Source organism: Pezoporus wallicus, unplaced genomic scaffold (genome assembly GCF_028554395.1).
Source record: "Pezoporus wallicus isolate ANWC-B61680 ecotype Strahan unplaced genomic scaffold, APGP_CSIRO_Pwel_v1 contig_360, whole genome shotgun sequence".
NCBI lineage: Eukaryota > Metazoa > Chordata > Aves > Psittaciformes > Psittacidae > Pezoporus > Pezoporus wallicus.
Window position 1 is genome coordinate 4980451 of NW_026640059.1, and position 19817 is coordinate 5000267.

Sequence of the window (19817 nt, forward strand, 5' to 3'; positions counted from 1 at the left end):
TATGCAAATAAAGTTGATCTTGACAAAAGACAAAGTGAAGATCTAAGTATAAAGGGTACATATCTTCCAAAAAGAAAAAAAAATTGGGGGAAATCATCACTTCGATATATATTACACCAATATAAAATAGCTCAGTTAAAATAAGCCAGCAGCAGCATTCGTACCAAGAAGACATTAAACCTGTAACAAAAGAACTGATGTGAAAGTGTAGTTTACATGACCATTTCCTCCAACAAAAAGGCTGATTTTAAGACATGGCCGACTGCATGTTCACACCATGTGTTGCAGTTTGCTGTCACCTCAGTTGTTTTAACATCAGTTTTAAAGGCCATACATAACTATCCTGTATGATTGAACAGATCTAAGTCTTCAAGTAGTTTGGGGGTTTCCTAAGGTTTTCTTTTTTAATTTGGCTCATTTCAGTGACACATTTTAAAGTATGACCCTGCCAACAGTTTTACAAGTGTGAAACTACGAAGCAGGTGAATTGCAGTACAGAACAATATAAAATATGTTTCAGAACTTTTTGTTAACCAACCTTGCAGCTATGAAAAAGATTCGTATAATGATATTGTTACATACTGAACTGTTTCCCAATATTTGTTCAATATAATTAAATAGTATCAATTGCCCCTAAAGATTTCCAGCAGCTTGTATCAGTGTTAAACTATGTACTTGATTTGTTACAATAAGCTTTCAAAAAGCTAGCAGGAAAAAAAAAACACAGTGACCTTTATTTGATAGGAAAGTTAACACCAGACTCAGCTCTCAAAGCTGAAAAAAGTGTGTCCTGCACCACCATAAAAAACATTCCGCATTGATTACCAGATATTTCATGTTAAAAATATTAATTTGAATATTTTAAATGGTCTTTAGCTCTGCCATGCTCTGCATTATCTACTTTTCTAGTGAACAAACATCTCAAAGGTGATCAGTCTTAGCTCATGGTGTGCGTTATAAGCAGCAATACAACCGTTCATAACGTAACAGATTTTGTTATTAATCTTATTGCAACAAGATTTAGCGTGCTGTAGTCCTGTTCTTTCTTAAAAGTATGTTTGGCCAATTTTGCCTAGCTCTCTTTCTTTAGTAGCTTACTTGACAAGTTCCATGGGAGGAGTCAATTGCAATGTTATGAAGTTCTACAATACCTCTAATTCGGTAAAGCAACCAGAAACTTCCAACTGTTTCTGGAAACATTTTCCCCTCTGTGAATAACAGTAGTATTTTTCATATGTTGCCTGTTTCTGCTTTTATGTTTTACTTCAGCAGCATTAAGTGTTACAGCATTTATAATGCAGCCTATATTGAGGATGGCTACTTTATTATGCAGCTGATAATTAAAAAATCCTTGAAGAAGAGAGTAATTTCAGAAAAAATATAAGTACTTTCCTTCAGTTTTGCATCACAGAAATAGTAACTTCAGTGCACTGAATTAACTGAATTATTGTACTAGCATTTCAACAGTACTTGACTAGCCAGGTAAGAAATATAGTCATTTTCTCATACTCAGTAACTAATCTTTTATCAGACAGAATACATAGCAAGAAGGGCTTTTAGAAATCATTCATATCATGATCAAATTCTCTTATAAGACCAGTGTAAAACAGAAGTAACTGCACTGCAGTCAATGGAGTTTCACCGGTGTGTAGTGGTGAGCAGTAAAAAGAGAAGCAAGGGTAAAAGGCTTCTAGAATTGTTTCAAGTTTAAAAGACTAGCAGGGTGCTTTTAATCACTTATTTGTTAGTTCTAAAGTAAAATAACTCACTTAAAAAACATGTTTCTAATAATTTACTAGCATTTTGGTGCACATTTGCTTTTCACTGAAGTATACTTCAATGTGGTTGGTTCCATAAGAAAAACAGCTTCATAATGTCATACAATAGAAATGTGAAAACAAAGAAAATTCTGTAAAAAACCTTATGGAATTTGTTCTATACTTGTGCTTCTTCCGTAGATTTTTCTTTTGGTTGTTTCTTTTGAATACAAGGTTGTATAAGTAAAAATACTATTCCCACCATGTATAGCAAGCCAGATATGTAAAAAGAGTAGTCATATTTCTGTGTGATGTCATAGATCCAACCTGCAAAATAAGGACAAAGCATGTTTGTTACAAAGCTTGACAACAACGTACGTTGCATGGGAAAACATGAAAAATACTGCACATTTCTTTCATGACATTTCTGTCAAACCTATAGAGGGGTTTTGCGGAAAAAAAAAAAAAAAAGAGGTGGCAACTGTCCCCTCCTCTAGATGCTACAAATGGAAATGTATTTACAAAATCCCTTGTTCATTCACCAGAACCCCAAACTAGTGCAAATCCTATTCCCTTCATTTAAGTATCATGGAAGACTTAAAACGGGACCCTAGCTATGTGCCACCCTAAGAAGACAAGCAGCCTTCTCTCTAAAACTGTACATTTTTCAAACAAGTTGTCACAAGCCTGACTTTAAAATAGACATTTTGGAATCCCAAACCAATTAGTTCTTCCACCATGCTACTGTTCCTGTAAAATGCCCAGTACTGCAGTTCAAATGCTGTGCTTTGTGCAAGCAAACGCATTCCCAATAGCTTTCTCAAAGACTTGTATACCAATAAAAGACTTTTCAAAAGATACAGTCTCCGTACTCTCATGCCAACCTTAATTCATCTGCAAAAAATACATTAAAGTTACTTCAAAAAGGTTTGAGGGCCCAACTAGCAAAATTCCCTCATGTCATGCTGGCTGCATTGCAATGTAACCTCAAGTTTAGAAGCTTTTTTTACATCAACTAATTTGCTTTGTTACTAATGCCAAATACAAAGACATGTTCAGCACAGACTGAGAGGTGCTGAAAGAATATATGGTAGAAAAAGTGCTGCTTTTTAATGGGAGTGAGTGAGCTTTCTTATAAATCATGTCAGTTCACTCAAAGGTGAAGAGAGAAGGTGAGAGCATTCTCGCTTTTCTTGGTTGCTTGTGTTTCTAATAGCTTCAGTTCAGCCTCCTGGCATCCCTGGTTGACCATGGCCATTACTCACAAGGTCTCTTACTGCTTTCTTCTGATTTGCATCTCTGTGAAAGATAGCTGAAGTCTGGCTATAGTATTGACAATCAGTACCTGCATCTCTTCTGTACTTCTCCGCCTCTTTCTATGAGAAAATTTAAGAATGTTTGTTTAAGCCTAAGAAACTTAATGGACAACATATATACACTTCTACCCTCTGCTGTGCATGGCAGTAAAGAAATTATGAGCAACACCGTCCCCAAAGGAGATATTTCTGGATGAAGGAAGGCAAAACTAAAAGTTAGTTAAATCAACACATCCATTGGCAGCTTAGAGTGGTGACACCCAAACACACTTTATAGTTCTTAGGGGCAATACTATGGTACAGACACCTGCCTACCTTCAAAACCATTCGTCATGTTTTCATCTAGAGGCATGAGTATGTACAGTGCCTGCACAGCACAAAACGCATTTAAATAGGTTGAACGTTTCTCATTGTAAAGAAGGTGTATGATAATATTTTAAGGAAACATACCATTGAAAACATAGATTGTAATAGATTTGAGGCTATTTGCAAGGATTGTCATTTGTACTATGTGAATAGTGAGATGATACCCAGCAGATGTGACCTGTACATCTGCGCAATGTAAAGCTGGATGCTACCACCCATTCTGGAGCAGCTGTAATTCTGTTAACTACACATGCTCATAACATATGAAAGCTTAATAATATAATGAGTCACATGGTGATTATACAAACATCTGTTGGTCAGCAATTTGAACTTTTTACCTGCAAAGGGTGGTCCAAACAATGCAGATATTCCATTGGCACAAATGATGATGCCGTAAGCATTTGCAAGGTGTTTAGTTCCAACTAAATCTTCAGTCACAACAGGCATTAGAGAAAAATAGCCGCTAGAGAATCCTATTAGAGCACAAACCACAGCCAGGCTAACATACGTTTGCATTAGTGGCAAAGTAAGAATGCAAGTGACCAGAGTAGAGTTAGCCATGAGGAAGACATTCCATGTGCTGACGCATGGGAGATCAGAGATAATTCCAAGGATCACTTTACCAAAAATATGAACAATGGCTATAATGGATGTCAAAGGAAATATATTGTTCTGACTAGACAAGTTGTACTGCTTGACTATTTCTGGAAGATGAATAAAGGGAATGACAAAGCTGCTATAGGCAAACAAAGCCCAAATTATAAAGGCCACAAATACTCTATTCGTAAACAGCGATGCAGCTCCAAAGTAGCTGGAGTACCATATTGCAAAGCCCTTCCTGACTGTAACTGTCAGCTGGCTCACTGTCTTAAGAATGCGCAGTCCATACATGCTCCTTCCATCTCTGGATTTACCTCCAGATTCTATGTGCTGACCACTGTCAAGCACTTCTTCATTTGTTGCCTCTTCTTTTTTTTCTGGCTCTTCACCGAGGACTCCGTTAGATTTTATAGTCTCTGCAGAATGGGACAGAGCTTTTGCTTGGTTATCTTCACTGTTACTTCTCACAACATACTTTTCACTAACTATGTCTTTGGGAAAGAGTGGTCTCATAAGCGCCCCGCAGACACAAAGGTTCAGGGAGATGGCACCCTGGATGAACATGGCGCTCCTCCACCCAAACTCGATGCAGAGGTACTTCAGTAACGCAGTCATTAGGAAAGCTCCAAACCCGGTTCCTGTGGTACTGAGTCCTTGTGCAAGCGCTCTTCTCTTCTGAAAATACTGCCCTACCATGACCACTGCAGGCAGATAAACCATGCCACTTCCAACGCCTATGGAAACAAAACCCAAATCAATCTGAATTTTTTGCTAACAGGATAAAAAGCAGTGAAAAACACATCTGTTTTATTCCCAACTTGTGCACAAGCACAGTGGTGAAAGTGAGAATAAATATTCAATTCTCATGCTAGCTTTCATTTCCCTCTTACAATATTTTCCGAAGTCTGCAATACTCATGCCAGTGAGAACACAATACTGCTATTTAACTGCTGGAAAAACTGAAACAGATGGAAAATAAAACCTTTACGTCAGGTCAGCATTACACTGCTGGAAAGTCCCAAACATCCCACAATAAGTCAGTGACAGTTAATGTAGGGGACAATTATAAAACCCTATTTTGAAGTATCTGTACTTGTAATACCTGCATCTGGCTGTATCAGCAACCAGAAATCGCTTAGTGGGCACATCCTGTGCTTTTGCCCAGGTTCACCAGCAATGAAGACCCAAACTGAGTTTTTGTTCTTGCTTTGTAACTGTGGAGCCACAGTGACCATGAGGTGTTTCAGTAGGCACAGGCGGGTTAGCCCAGTGCTGGGACCTTGGGTGCCTTCAGGGTTTCTCTCTGGGCACTCCAGGGAAGTCCAGGCAGAGCGACGCAGTAGCTACACATTCTTAAAAGGCAGATCTCTAATTCTGCAGAAAATCCCTCACTTGTAGTTTAAAAACAGGATATTGATAGTACCCATTTCAAGCAGAAAGTGTTGACAGTTGTGCAAATACATCATTAAAGGTAAGAGTTGCCCAGTTTTTTTCACAGCAAATTCCTGACAGAGAGGATTTGGACATGAAGAGGTGGTAGGCAGAAGGATTTGAACTGGAAGGGGCTTATGCAGAAGATGCTTCCAAAATCACTGTGACCATAATTTAGAAGTGTTTTGGGTTTAAAAGTTTCCCTAAAATAGCTGGTAACGTAGCTGTGTGCATCTACATTGGAGAAAGAGCAGTTTATTCCAGCAAAGCCTGAAAAAAACCCACCTCAACATCACAGCAATGTACAATGGTCAGAGCTGACCTGTTTTGCCTGTTAGAAGTATATACTTCTTTGCTATGTATAGATATGATCAGGTTGAAATAAGCCATTTTTTAAATTCTGTGGACTACAAAGCAAAACATACTCCTACTCCATGCAAAGACATGCCCTCTCCACAGGTAGACACAGGGCCACAGGCCTCCCCACTCCTTTTCCTCACAGATTCGTGACCCTTCATCATCATGGCAGCCTCACGGCTGGCTCTGCTCTCCCTGCCTTGCCCCACACAGGGCCTCAGTGGACATTTTGCCCCCCACTCCACAGGGATTCCCTGCTGCCAGGGGCTCCAGCACCCACCCGGGGGCTCCCCTGGAAGGGTGATGGGGAAGAAGGCCTCTCTGCCCTACTGCTGCTGCAAGGAAGTAAGCCAATGGAGGTGGATGAAGCAGCTGACCAGCAGGTAAGGAGACAAGGCTGTGAGGAGATGGGGGTGAGAGCCACGCTGAGGTGAGAGGCACATTGGGAATGGGAGCTGAGGCAGCAGGATGGCTGCTGTTGGGAGACAAAGCTGGGGTCATAGGGACATACTGTGTGAGGGCATCTGGCACAGTGTGTCACCACCAAAGAGAACAGGAGCCATGAGTAAGCCCACGAGCACCTGCATGGAGACCCAGAAGTCATGGAAGCAGAAGGTGGCCACCATAAGTGAAGAGCAGCCTTACATCTAGCAACCAGGAGAACACGCAAGACGCTTCCCTGAGGTGGTGGTGAGTGAGGTGACCGTGAGCAAGGGGATGGGAGTGAGTGGGCAGGGACTAAGACAGTGAGTGAGTGAGGAGATCATAAGTGCAGGGATGATGAGTGAGGGGATGGAAAGTGAGGATGTGGTGAATGAAGGTCTCCTGGAGCTGGAAGAAACATCTCAGGCATCTCTACACTGGTTTTATTCCTGCAGCAGCATCTCAAATCTACACCTCATCAAAAAATTTGCATCCGCTTTTTTCTGAAAATCAGGTTTTCACCCCTCTTTAAGTCCACTGTACAATCTCTGCCTTTTTGTCTGGTATTTTGTGTATGATCCTTCTGAAAAGCAGCAAGGCCTGAGAGAAAGAGTGTAGATTCCTGTCTGCTTGATTATATCCTATATATATGGAAGCAGAAATTGCAGAGAGAGCAGAACCCTGCCTGTAATTATTGTTCTTTGCTCAGGAATTTACATTACTGAAATCTCTGGTATGGTGGTATGAAAAGTCACCACAACAATCCTTGCTAGTTTCATTATTTTATTTTTTTCCATCCAGAGAGCTAGATAAAAAATTATGTAAAGAAATTCTGCAGATACCTATGAAATTCTGTGAAAGGATAGTCTGAGGGAGTGGAGGGTACTGAAGCTATTATTAGTATTGCAAACAATTTGTCTTTTTCACCATGCATCTGTGCATCGCACACAACATAGATACAATGCTTCATTTGCAAACATAACTGGAGTAAAGAGTACCTCAAAGCACCTTAAATGGCTCTGTGTTGCTCAGATTATAATCAAAGGCCAAATTTTGTATTTCTTACTTGGATCACTTTAACAGTTTCCTTTTCTATTAACAGTATAACTTTCCAGTAATGAACAGTGAATAGCATTGTGTTTTAAGTAGATCCTACTGGGTTCTTCTACATGCCCTGCCAGTGACTGGGCTGGGGGTGCACAAGAAGCTGGGAAGGGACACAGCTGGGACAGCTGACCCCAACTGAAGGGACTGCAGGTATATCCCCTACCAGATGGTGTCATGATCAGCAATAAAACTGGGGGAAAGGAGGAGAAAACGAGGACATTCCGCGTTGTGCTGTTTCTCTTCTCAAGTAACAGTTACACATGTTGAAGCTCTTCTTTACTGGAAATGGCTAAACATCTGCCTGCTGATGAGAAGTAGTGAATTAATTCCTTGTTTTGCTTTGCTTGTGCATGCTGCTTTTGCTTTACCGATTATTATTTATTTATTATTATGGGGGTTGGAACTAGATAATCTTAAGGTCTTTCCAACCCTAAGTATTCTATGATTCTACCATTCTATGATGCTATCATTCTATGATTAAATTGTTTTTATCTCACTTTTACCCCTCTGAATCTCTGCTCCATCCCACTGCAGGAGAGTGAGTGAGCAGCTCTTTGAGGCTTAGCTGCCCACGAGCAGTAACCCACAACTCCCTTTAAAATGGGGTTTGAAGCAGTGCATAGTTAGCATAATCTGGTATTTTATTAATGTGGAGCAACTTCCATAGAAAACATTTGCAGTTTCTTCCTGTGAAGAAGAGGGGAGTTGGCTAGATTCAACACTGCTTCAACATCTTTAAATTCCACTTCTTAGAGTTTGGGTTACATTAAAACTTCTAATTAAAAATGTCCTCAAATATAATCGCTTGGAAGAAACTGATAATACCATCTTTACATTGCAGATTTAAATGACAGCAGAAGTCACTGGCTCCAAAACAGTGAGTAAATAATAAGTTTTTTGAGGCTGTAAAGAGTGTGAAAGAAAAGTTGGACTAACTTTGTAGTGTAACTTCCCTCTTTATGCACCCAGATAACCTTCAAAGGGACAAAAAAACGAAAGAACTTTCAAACACTAGTTCAGCTCTTACCGGCTGTCACTCCAAATGTAAGGAAGAGGTAGTGCACATCTGAGGCACAGGCGCTCAGTATCCAACCTAGGGCATTCAGTATCCCTCCAATTATAGCTGTCTTGCGGCACCCACACATGCTGATGAATAAACCAATGAAAGGACCTGTTAAAAGACATGAGAAAATATTATAATTATTTAATTCTCTATAATGTTTAATAATTTTTTCACAGAAAGACTCGATGTTTTAAACAAAATGTTAAACATCATGCTGCTCATGCAATTCATTTTTGTCCCCATTATTATTTAAAATTGTGGGAAGAAAAATTCGACCAACCAGCCAACCAAATACTTAGAAAATACCCACAAGACCTAAAATCACAGTTGCCCTACAAAGAAGGGAAGACAGAGATGTGTATATGCATGTATGCACAAACATACCCCTCCAGGTATTATTTTGGGTTGATACAACTATAACTTAAAACATAAATTTTAGTTCCGCTGCCAAACTGAAATATAAACTGACCAATCTCAATATCCTCCCAGATAATAGCACAGGGAGGACCACAGCCTTCACTGATCATCTGTTTTCTTAATTCTAGTGAGACCTTGAAGTCATAGCCATCCTTTCCTGCTCATGATGTCTCCTGGTATAATTGCCTTCTCTATCATCTTCCCTCTTGTTCCCTTACTCTCCCTAACTTGTAAAATTTGTCCTGTTGACATTAAAAAGGCAACTTGGGCAACTCTGCAAATAACATGGAAAACTATAAGAAAACACTTGAGGGATGAATGGCAAACATATTCTAAAAATCTTACGTAGTTTTGAAATAAATTAGGCTGGAACATACCTACAATAAGTGTAATGCCCATGCTGAGAGAACTAACCCATGCTGTTAAGCCACGACTTTGATTAAACTCTTCAAGCCACTCCATGTTGAGTATTCCAAGAGCCATTTGGGACCCCATGATAAGTATGTGCACAAGGAAAGAAGAAAGCACAATCATCCAAGCCCATCCTCCATCGATGTTTGGATTAGGCTTAATTGGCTTACTTCCAACTTTTGAGTCATCTCCAAAATCATATCCAATATCCTCTCGACTAGCATACATTTTTTCCAAGGTATTCTGAAACAAATGCAGTAAATACCTTCAAAATACATACAAAATGCTCAGATTTTGTTGTTTGGTTATCTTGAATAGCATAAATCACTAACATATTTCACCGTTGTGGTTTAGTGCAGTTGTAAAGCGAATACTGTGTTTTCATTGATTAAACGTAAAATGCTTAGAAAACTCTGCAACTAATGGTTTTTTTTTGTGTACTTAGTATCATGGCTGCCTATGCAGGATTATTAACAGGATGACAACAGGCTGCATTATTTCCATTCTATATACTTAACTTACTTTTAGGGGTCTGAGAGCACTCACTCTTCATGGATTGACAGGTCACAAAAAAGGCTGGTCTCTGTCTGTATATTCCTCTTCTGTATTACTTTCTCAGTAAGATTTGTATTCAACTTTGTAAAGCTTGGGAAAAAAAAAAAGAAATCCTGAAGAGGCAGATAGGTGAAGTTATCACCTCTTTTCAGAGGAAACCAGTTTTGAGATGTATTTCTTTCTTAGTAATGGAAGAGCAACAGTGAAGACAGAGAAAGATAAAGATTTAAGGTTCTTGATTTTCAAAATGCTTTGCTTACATAAGTTGTAACACGGGGATTGTTACCACCTCTCTGGCAAGCTTTTCATTACAGTCAGCCTGACAGTTTGCTACTATGCTTTCAGTTCCATAGTTTTAATCCATATAATCCTACTAAAACCAAAGAATTCTTCCAAATCAATGTCAATGCCTATCAGAATCAAACTGAGCGGCAGTTATGTGCATAGGTGGGTGTAGGATCAGGCTGTAACAACTTAATTTGATTACTTTGATTTCTTCCATTGTTACTGTAAGTGAAGACTGCAACACAATGTGAAAATAATTTCAAAACCATTTTATTTGATTAACAGGCAAGGTGCAGAACCCAGTCTTCCCTCCATGCTATTCCTGCTGCAACACATTGAAATTTTACCCAACTGTGGAACACCAAATAGGTTTCCATGGATACTAGAAATGTAACAATACAAATTACCAGAGATGGTAATTTTTTGTCTTCTTTTTTTTCTCCAGAGAAATAAAAAGAGCCATCAGCTTCACAACTCTCAAAAGAGAGAAGAAAGTTGTCCAAAATTGACTAAAAAAGCTCTTTATGTCTTTTGTGAGCCCTCAGAAGGTATGGCTAGTTCCTCACTATTGAAAACTGGTAGTGAATGGAACAACTCAGATTTTGTACTAACTGAAAATCTGGGCTGTTCTCTTTAAATACATGAACATATTTTGCTTCTCAAGTTACTACCTTTCCAAACCATTCTACTTTTTTCTTACTGCTAGATAAACACACAGAGAATGCCTTGAAGTATTTCATACTAATACATCAATGGAGTCAGAGCTGATTGGTCAAAGCTAACACAGAAAATGGTGAAAACCTGCCAATATATGTAACCTTTCCAGGCTGGCTGCTGCGTAAGTTAACTTCGTAGTTAAGTGACACATATATCTTACAGTACAGGTAATTACGTGTAACTAAGGGCAGCTTGAAGATGTAGGTTCCTCCAAGAGCAAACTGGTTTGCCTCATACTGTGGATTGGAGTTAAAATATGTTGTACTCCTGGTATGACATTTTCACAGATGGATACTGCTTTCAAACTAAGGTGTCAGTACTAACTCAGCCATGGAAGGTATCGGTGACACTGAGGAAGAACAAGAACTGCGCACATTTAACATTTGCTGCATGAGCAGATAAACTGGGAGCAACTGTTGTGTCCACACCTCAGTGACAGCAGAAATACACACTGAAATGACTTACTGGCTTTATCTTTCCAAATCAAGAGGCAGAGAGAAGGGGGCTTATATTTAAAGGACTTTATGGAGCTCCCACAGGGTGTTTGAGGCAGGAGAGGTAGGAGGGCAGCAAGCCAGAGCCATGCAGTGGGTACAGGGTTTTTTTGAACATAAGAGGCTGGCCTGGGACAACCTTAGTTAAAATCATACTTCATCCTTCCTCATATGTAGGTCTTAAAGGCGACATCTCAACTCTTTTCTGTTAATGTACTTGCAGCTAGATTGCCCATTGATGTTCAAATGGCTACTTATGGAGGATTCAGCCAACTCACAAGAGAGAGAAATACTAACTGCATAAAGGTAATAAAGATAGTGAATAACCATGCTAATGGGAAGGAATGAGAAGCAGCAGAATGAAGACAAACTGCAAGCTGTTAAACATGCTCTGTGCAAGATTAATGAAAATGTATGATGGATATTACAGTACATCTTAGATAATGGAAAACAAAATTATGTAACTGAAGATTCAGTGTCAGGATTAAATGTGGAGCTTCACCTTTCTCTTTCATGCTTTTGACTGGTTTTGTGTGCACTTGAATACTAATACTGGATACAAAAGTTTCTTTTTTGAACAGGAAATATATATACCTTTAATATATTTTAAATTATTTAAAGCAAAAACAATTGAGATGCAAACGTGACACTCATCTTTGCAATATTACTGACAGAACAGGCTTAGATTGAGTAGATGCAAGTTAATGTCAAGCTTGTATCAACCCCCACAAATCTTCAGAAAATGTATGTATTTTCCTTTTGAACTGAATTCCTACTTATTACTACTTTTATACTACTAACTTTCCACTAACATCACAAGTTCAGAGCACTACACTCAAAAGCAGGGGACGTCATCCCCAACAATTGGTCAAGCTCTCAGGCTCTGGAAGAAGCAAGGACTGTATATCTGGATCCTCTCTCCGGTGTTGACTCACCACTCTGTGGCCCATCACACCTAGGAGAAATGCACTTTATCTGCCCTCAGCCTTCTTCCCACACCACACTGGCATTACAGCGCCAAGAACAAAGCAAGGAAAGAAGCCTAAGGGGCTCTTTGCAACTGTGAAATCCTTCAGAAACTGCAATGAAAACCACAGCAGCTGGTTTGTGAAGCCAGCCACATTTCCCTAGTGAGCAAGGTGGTGAAGACCCGCTTGCAGCAACAGTGGCTGAATACAGCCCCTCTCAAGGGACTGTGTTTAAAGGCAGGGGAACCCAAATTCTTGTTTGGTCATCTGGAGAAGGACTAGGGGTTGGGTGGGGATTTTCTTTTCAGAAGGTCCTATTATATTGTATGCACACACAATATGCAGAGCTCTTTGAAAACTGGACCAAACACTAGTGGCCACGAAGATGCCGAGCTTTCTTGAAACCCTGACTCATGAGCTATTTTAGGGCCAAATGCAGGTGCTGTAATAAAACCAAAGTTAGCAGCAAAACACCCAAGTTTGCTGTAGCATCGCTGTAGTGAAACTATGGCTCCCTGACTTGTAGTTGAAATGGATCAATGAAAAACATCCGATCTTGATGTAAAAAGTCCACATGATGAACAATAATATACATATACTTGGCTGACTGCTTCCAGTACCTGACTGGCTCAACTATAACATAAAATCATAGTTTAAAGGCACTTACAATGGATAACTCCTAAATGCATTATAAATAGTAATGGGTTTTGCTTCACAGTGTTCCCAGTAGACATGCCACATGTAACTATTTGTCTTTTGAAGACATAAAAAAAACCCAAATTGTTAAAAAGGTAGTTTATTTGGGGTGTTGGAAGTGTTGGCAGTCTAACTTCAGCTTCCTAATACACCTAGCACTTCAGTTGTCAGTGGCTTCACTGGAGACGTGGACACAAGCAACTTCTGCAGATCCCAGCACGTAACTGTGCATGCTCAGGAAGGAAGAGAAAAACAGAGAAATTAAATGTTTAAAACGCTAATCTAATTGCCAGGGTCACAAGTTCACATGAAGTCATCGCCTGCTCCTTTCTCAGACTCGGCTCTCCCGGAGGCCGTGTCTCAGGCCCCGTTCAGACCTCTCTGGGAGACCCTTCGGTACTGCCGTGCCCCGGTGAAACCCACCAGCGGAGCGGTGCCGCGTCCCCAGGGATAGCTCCAGTAGGCTCACAGAGTAATTTTTTCTCCCGGTGGTGCCAATGGAATAGGCAGCTTGCATCCAGGCGCTCTACCTCTACTCCGTAAACCGTGACAGGATGCTACAGAAGCAGCCCCAAGGCAGAGGACGTTCTTCCCCCCACCCCACAAGATAATAAATGCGGGAGCTGTACACGTTACGCGCTCCCCACCACTCAAGCTCATGTACGCAGAACGCTGCTCAGAAAGGGGCTGTGGGAGCAGCTCCTGTCGCCCAGAGGCTGTGGCGGGGGCCCGGGCTGGGCCGCAGCGGCCTCCCCGGCCCACGGGTGCTGCGGCGGGGCCGGGCGGCGGGGCGGTGTTGGGAGGCCGGCGCGGCTGCAGGCACCGCCCGCCGCAGCACAAAGGATGACCGGTAGTTACCCCGCGGCGGCGGCGCTCCCAGCGCAGCGCGGAGGGGCCGCCGCCGCCGCTGCTTTCCGCTGCCTCGGCCAGACCCGCGGTCGCACCGCACTGCACCGCACCGCGCCAGGCCAGCCCAGCTCAGCCCAGCCCGCCTCTGCCGCAGGCGGCGCGGCTGCTGCGGCTTCTCCCGCCCGCACCCGTGCCGGTGCCGTGCGGCGGGTCCCGGCTCCTCCCCAGGTACTCACCGCTCCGGGCGCCGCAGCCCCGGCCCCCCACGGCGCTGAGCCCCCGCCGTCAGGCAAACCCGCGGCGCTGCTCCGCGCCCCGAGAGCTGCTGCAGGCTCCGATATCCACCTGCTCCCGGCTCCGCGCAGGGTGCCCCACCAACTCAGCCTCGCCCCTGCCCGCCGGCCCGGGGCTTATTCTCTGCAGAAGTGTGGCACCGGCCGCGGGCCTCTTGTCCCCCGGGCAGCTCGTCTGCTGCACCGCCTTGTCTCCATTCCCTGCAATTTCAAATCTCCACGCTCTTTCATTCCTGCGATACCGGCTAATTCTGGTTTGGCAGAGGAGATTGGCAATCCTCTCACAGGCACACTCTTGTGGCTGAATGAAGTTTATTGCTGCACAGGTTATCGCTGGAAATCTACATCTGAGAGAGAGGATATAGTCCAATACAATCAGCCAGTATCAAGATTTTAATGCCCTTTGGATTGTATTTACTTCAGAGAGGCTGGTTGAGTTTATGTAGTCAAACCACCCTAAGAATGAAGCTTGAAAGCTTTATGGTACAGTACCTTATTTGTGCAAGAAATAAGCTTCAAAAATATTCCCCCCTTAGGAGCAGAGTAGCAGAAATATGCTCCTACTTTTTCCAAAGCAGCATCCAGACCCCAGTTGTATATTTCTGAACAATCTGACATTAATGAGGTACACATTTTGCAATACATTCTTTTGACTATTTGCAGATAATTTACCAAGCTAAAGTGATTGGATGCCACTGTACAAAACTTTCATCACCAGAGAATCTGTGTCCTACAGCACGACACTGAGTAGCATAAATAAAGGCTGTTGAAGGAGATGTAAGAGGTAGTTTGAGAGAAGATAAAATGAGGAGAGACCAACTGGAATGTTATTATGGTATTATGCATGCTGTCTATGTGCATAACTTGGTGGTTCACAATCTGTTAAAAGAGAATTGGGGGTTTTAAAAGGACTTGTTTGGGGGTCTTTATGTTTTTTTCTAGATTTCTGCTTGACCATACTCTTTGGCCTGTCTGCCATTTACACAAGCAAATCTCATCTGTTTTTCAGAAATGTTTAATGTTCCATCATATATCTAGTCCGTCACATTTATCAAAACACTTTTATCTGGTTTTGGTTCAAGTGTGTGGAAGACCATGGGCTATTGCTATGTCTTCAGTTTTTACTTAAATCTTATACTACTTTGCACTGTAGTCTTAAAAGATATTCCTTTTCCAGAATAAATAACTAGTCTAGTGTCAGAGACTTGTGATTGGGTCCATTTACTTCTCTCTAAACAAAACCAGATTTCCCATTTGAAAAGACTATGGTGTTCTGAAGTATACATATTCCTCAGCTACTTTGTGTTTTACAACACTTTGCCCAAGTGTATGAGCATTTTTATCCCAGATTTCAACTTTGGCATTAGCTTTTTGGCTGGAGTCATGTTTCTTAGAAGTTTTAATGCTAGGGACTTGTAATTTGCTGTTCACTCGTTAGTGGTATTGCCCAGGTTTGAGACACATGCATTTTGATTTGTGAATCATCTTACATGCTAACATACTTTCTTAAACCTACCACAGAAACATATTTACTGTTGTGGATTGTGGGATGATTGGTCACAAAATTATTTGTTTAACTGGCTCTTAACCCCAGTTTCCTCTTGTACATGGGATGCCACCTGCGTGCTTAAATCCCTGAGGTAACAGAGGTTCTGTTTCTACAGTTTGGTCTGATGGAGAATTCACTTAGCTGTGTCATACTGCATCAGCAGTTCTCGTTCCTATGTCATTGTGGCTGTGGGGTAAAATTTTGGCTTTATGTTATCTCTTGGGAAGATGAGTATGTATGGATCTACTTGAATTTTAACCATTAAATTGTGCAGATACAGCAGCGAGGGTACAAATCATGTTCAATAAGTGTAAAAGTCTGTTTTGTAAGAATGGGAAGGACAATTCTGCAATACCAGAAACAGTCTGGAGTTTTTAGCAAGGACGTATAAAGTGCCTAATCCACAAAAATAAGATATAAACCAAGTCTGACAAGCCTCCCATTATAAGACAGCCTTTCTGGGCAGTATGTTTCTGTGCAGCACCACCCATGCACAATCACATGCATCCAGTCACCACTCCAGTGGCTCAGTTTGTGGCCTTTGCTCCTTGTTTTCCTACTTGCTAGGAAGAATAATTCAGGTCAATGATTTTTGCCTTCAGGTAGTTTTAGATTGTTATCACATCTGCCCTTATTTTCTTCATTGCCAGGCTTTGCCAAGCCCAACTTCTTCAATATCTCTTCACAAGTCATATGCTTTAGGCTGCTTATCATCTCAACAGCCCTCTGCAGGCCCCTGTCCTGTTTCTTAACATCCTTCTTGAACTGGTACTTGAACTGAACCCTGAACAGGACCATTATTTCAGGTGTGGACTCACTAGCACTGACTAAGGAGGGATAATAATTTCTATTCATCTGCTGTCCATGCTCCCTTCTTAATGTAGCTCACTCTGTGGCTCACTCGATTCACAATGAAAACACCCTGTTGGCTCATATTCAACTTAGTGTCCACTGTGACAGCCACATGCTTTTCAGCTGGGCTGCTGCTCAAGCATCCTGCACTGGTGCCTGGCACTATTCAACCCCATGTGCACAATTTTGTACTCTTTGTTAAACTTCATCAGGTTTCTGTTGAACCAATTTTTAAGTTTCTCAAAGTCCTCTCAACTGAAGAGTCCACTGTTTGGTTTGAGAACCACCCCTTCTAAGTCAGTATTGTCTGAAAATCTGCTGCAGGTTCATCCTGTGTCACCATCCAAGTTCCAGTGAAGTTAATGAACATTAACACATTGATTGCAACCATTAAACCCAGCAGTCCATCCAGTTTCAACCTATCCAGCAGTTCATTCATCCAGACCATACTTCTCAGCTTTTTCTCCACCTTGAGATTTAGTCACTTGCTTAATCTCCATTGCTCAAACTGACAGCTGTGCTGGAGATCTTACAGACTGTTCAGCCCTTTGAAAATGTGTATTGATGAAAATATAAAGTGCTGATTTAGCTTCCCAGCTCCTTCTCCTCTACTAAGGCTGCAGTGCTGATTACTCTCCTCCCTAAAGTTCTCACTAAGTATCCACCCTACTTCCCATTAAATGGTAATACTGCAGTGATTGATATGGAAATAAAAAATTGAAATAGCAGCTTGCTTCCTGCAGCATCAAAATACAGAACAGAAAAAGCATCTTTCTCCCAGCTTTGTTTGATCCCTGAACTATTAACCAGTGCAAAGTATCACCAAGTAATCTGGTCAGTTCTTGCTACACAGTTATTGTTGAAAAGAAACATAATTTATGGTACTTACAGATTTCATCTCCTCTTTCTTTCAGTAAACTCTTTGTCTTGCTGAAGGATTCTCTCTATTTAGAAGGGAATGTTACCTTGGGCCTGGGTTAAAGAGGTATAAAGAAAAAAAAAAAAAAGAAAAGGAAAACAAGCCAAACAATATTTTAATTTGGCATAGAGATTGCACAGTAGTACAGCTTTCATATGACACCCTAAAAGCCTGTGATTCCTCTTCATTTTGGCAACTTCAGACTGCCAAACAGAAATAATGCATATTTTCTTGGTTTTCCCACTGCCTTTCTGAAGAGAATCCTTGGTATCTTTGGTGGGTTTACCACAAAACAACATCCTCAAAGAATACCCTGAGCAAGTATGAACATTTTCAGCAATTCTCTTGTCTCCTTCAATGATAGCTTCAGAGTCTTACCCAAGTAAGAAACAACTAACTTGATATCTTCAAATTCACCCAAGACTGAGGATAGACCATGGCAATGGAATTAGAAAGTGGAAGAAAAAGCAACATTTTTATCATTGCTGGTATGGAGATTTCCATTCAGACAATAAATACTTGTCTTTTCTCCTTCTTCCCTCTCCAAGACCTGATGCATTATAGCAGCCATAGACACAGGAGGGATTGGGAGGTCCTGTCCAATTTGCCCAGATCCAACATCAATACCAGCAATACCATGTCCAAAATAGTATTTTGTGTATCCTGTGAGAGACGTGAAAGTCTGGAGTGCATTAGAAGGACAAAAGGATGATCCTCAGCATATGGGGATGCTGAAGAGGTTAATAGTCTTGCCTCAGAGTGGAGTGGCTATTTCATCAGTGCTTTGTCAAAATTCACACTGGAGATTCCCCCAGAAAACCTGAATATAGCTACTCCACACACAAGGGATTGGGGCCAGGTTCTTCCTGCCAGAAGTGCAGCAAGAATGAAGGGGAAGAGTGAATAGCAAAAGGACACTGAGCTGGAGAAGAAGCCTAGAGTGCTGGTAGGGTACATTGGATAGGCAAGAGTATGCATAGTGGCTTCTTCTTCTGAACTGAACTGAATGGCTGCCACCCACATACTTTAAAGCTGTTTAGGGGCAGCAGCAAACTTGGGCTTCCAGGTTGTAAATGAAGAGGCCAAGGGTTTTATGGCTCCTTCTAGTTATTTCCCTGCTTTAGAAAGTCACAGGAGAAATGGCACTTCCTCACAAAATAAAGGAAGATGTGACAAAACGGGTAATTTCAGCCTTGTGCATTAGCAATCTAAGCTGCATATTGAGAAGGTAAACTATCTTATCAAAAAATCCTATTAGGCGTGAAGTGCTATTGTAACACTAACATGTTTTGCACATGGAGATATTTTTCTGGTTTAAAACCTGTGAGCATAAAGGTGTGGTTGCAGCTGGTTAAACATCAGAAGTACAGTGCTGAGAGAAAGAACTCAGGGGCCCTCTGATATGACTCACAGTTGCGCTGCAGCTTCCACTGGGTCAAACCTGTGCACGTAAGAGATCCCAGAGAAGTACAGAGGGCTGTATGACTTGGTCATGGGTTGTACCTATAGCAAATATACCAAATTAATTGCAAATTCCAGTAACGTCAAATTAGCACCCATCTAGTTAATATAGTTTATTGATAATGATTTATTTCAGTGGCACCAGCATTAAGTCCTTCAGTCCATGGCATTCAAATCACAGTATTAATCTGTGTGCAGCAGCTTTCTAAATTTTCACTCTCAAAATATTTTACTACAATAGGTACAAAGTAAATGTATTGCATATGTCTTGTCTAAACCATTAAGTTTGTTTCTACTGCAGATAAAGCATAGTGTTTTAAATAAATTGCTAGCTTTGTTCTGTAATTTCCTTTATGCTTACCTTGACAGGCACTTAGGTCAAAAGAACCTCCTGATCTGTAAACATTTTGAGAGTATTAAAGTATTACATAAAACACATGCTTGTAAAGTACATATGCTTGTAAACTTTCAGTTCATCTGACATAGATTTGAAATGTGTGATTTTCTTTTCTGTTTCTCTTTTTATTCTCTGTAGCACCACTGCCAAAGTATTGCAATTTTTTAATAAAAAATTGAAATATCATAGTTTTTGTGAAATACTAACATCAAAATTTTACCAACTTAATATATATGCAATTCCAAAGCAGTATCTTTTCAGAAAAGGTTGTTTGTTTTTTTTTTAACACAAGAACTGCAATAATATTATGATTCATGAGAATAGAGCAAGTAGACAATGATTAGAGACAGAAGGAGAGATATACACTGTCCCTGACTGGAGCGAGAGCTGTAAATATTTTAGCCAAGTTACTGTAGATAACTGTGTTCACAGCTAAATTGCACTGTGTGATTAGCGGGTCAGATCTCATAAGGTTGTCTGGAACAGTACTCAAACCAGGTATTTTCTTGTTGCAGGAAGCTGCTGGGGTGTTCT

At 41.0% G+C, this 19817-nt stretch overlaps 1 protein-coding gene across 2 annotated transcripts; it reads right to left on the reverse strand.

Annotated features, from left to right (window-relative positions):
- Positions 1-684: 684 nt before the first annotated feature.
- SLC16A14 (solute carrier family 16 member 14) lies at positions 685-9864 on the reverse strand. Of its 2 annotated transcripts, XM_057417122.1 has the most exons (5): positions 9771-9864; positions 9215-9491; positions 8385-8528; positions 3778-4773; positions 686-2084 (listed from the first exon to the last, which is right to left on the reverse strand). In XM_057417122.1, the coding sequence occupies exons 2-5, from the start codon at positions 9474-9476 to the stop codon at positions 1936-1938; spliced, it is 1551 nt and encodes a 516-aa protein (XP_057273105.1). In that variant the 5' UTR covers positions 9477-9491; positions 9771-9864; the 3' UTR covers positions 686-1935. The 2 variants fall into 2 exon arrangements, with proteins under 2 accessions (XP_057273104.1, XP_057273105.1); XM_057417121.1 differs by lacking the exon at positions 9771-9864 and having other exon boundaries at positions 685-2084; positions 9215-9680.
- Between the last annotated feature and the right edge of the window lie 9953 nt (positions 9865-19817).

Bases quoted from the DNA above. Each gene is read 5' to 3' on its own strand.
- SLC16A14 (XM_057417121.1), bottom strand. From the start codon at position 9,476: ATGTATGCTAGTCGAGAGGATATTGGATATGATTTTGGAGATGACTCA. The intron at 8,529-9,214 runs GTATGTTCCAGC...GTCTTTTAACAG, and splicing joins GGGCATTACACTTATTGTAG to GTCCTTTCATTGGTTTATTC. The intron at 4,774-8,384 runs GTAAGAGCTGAA...TTGTTTCCATAG, and splicing joins TACATTTGGAGTGACAGCCG to GCGTTGGAAGTGGCATGGTT.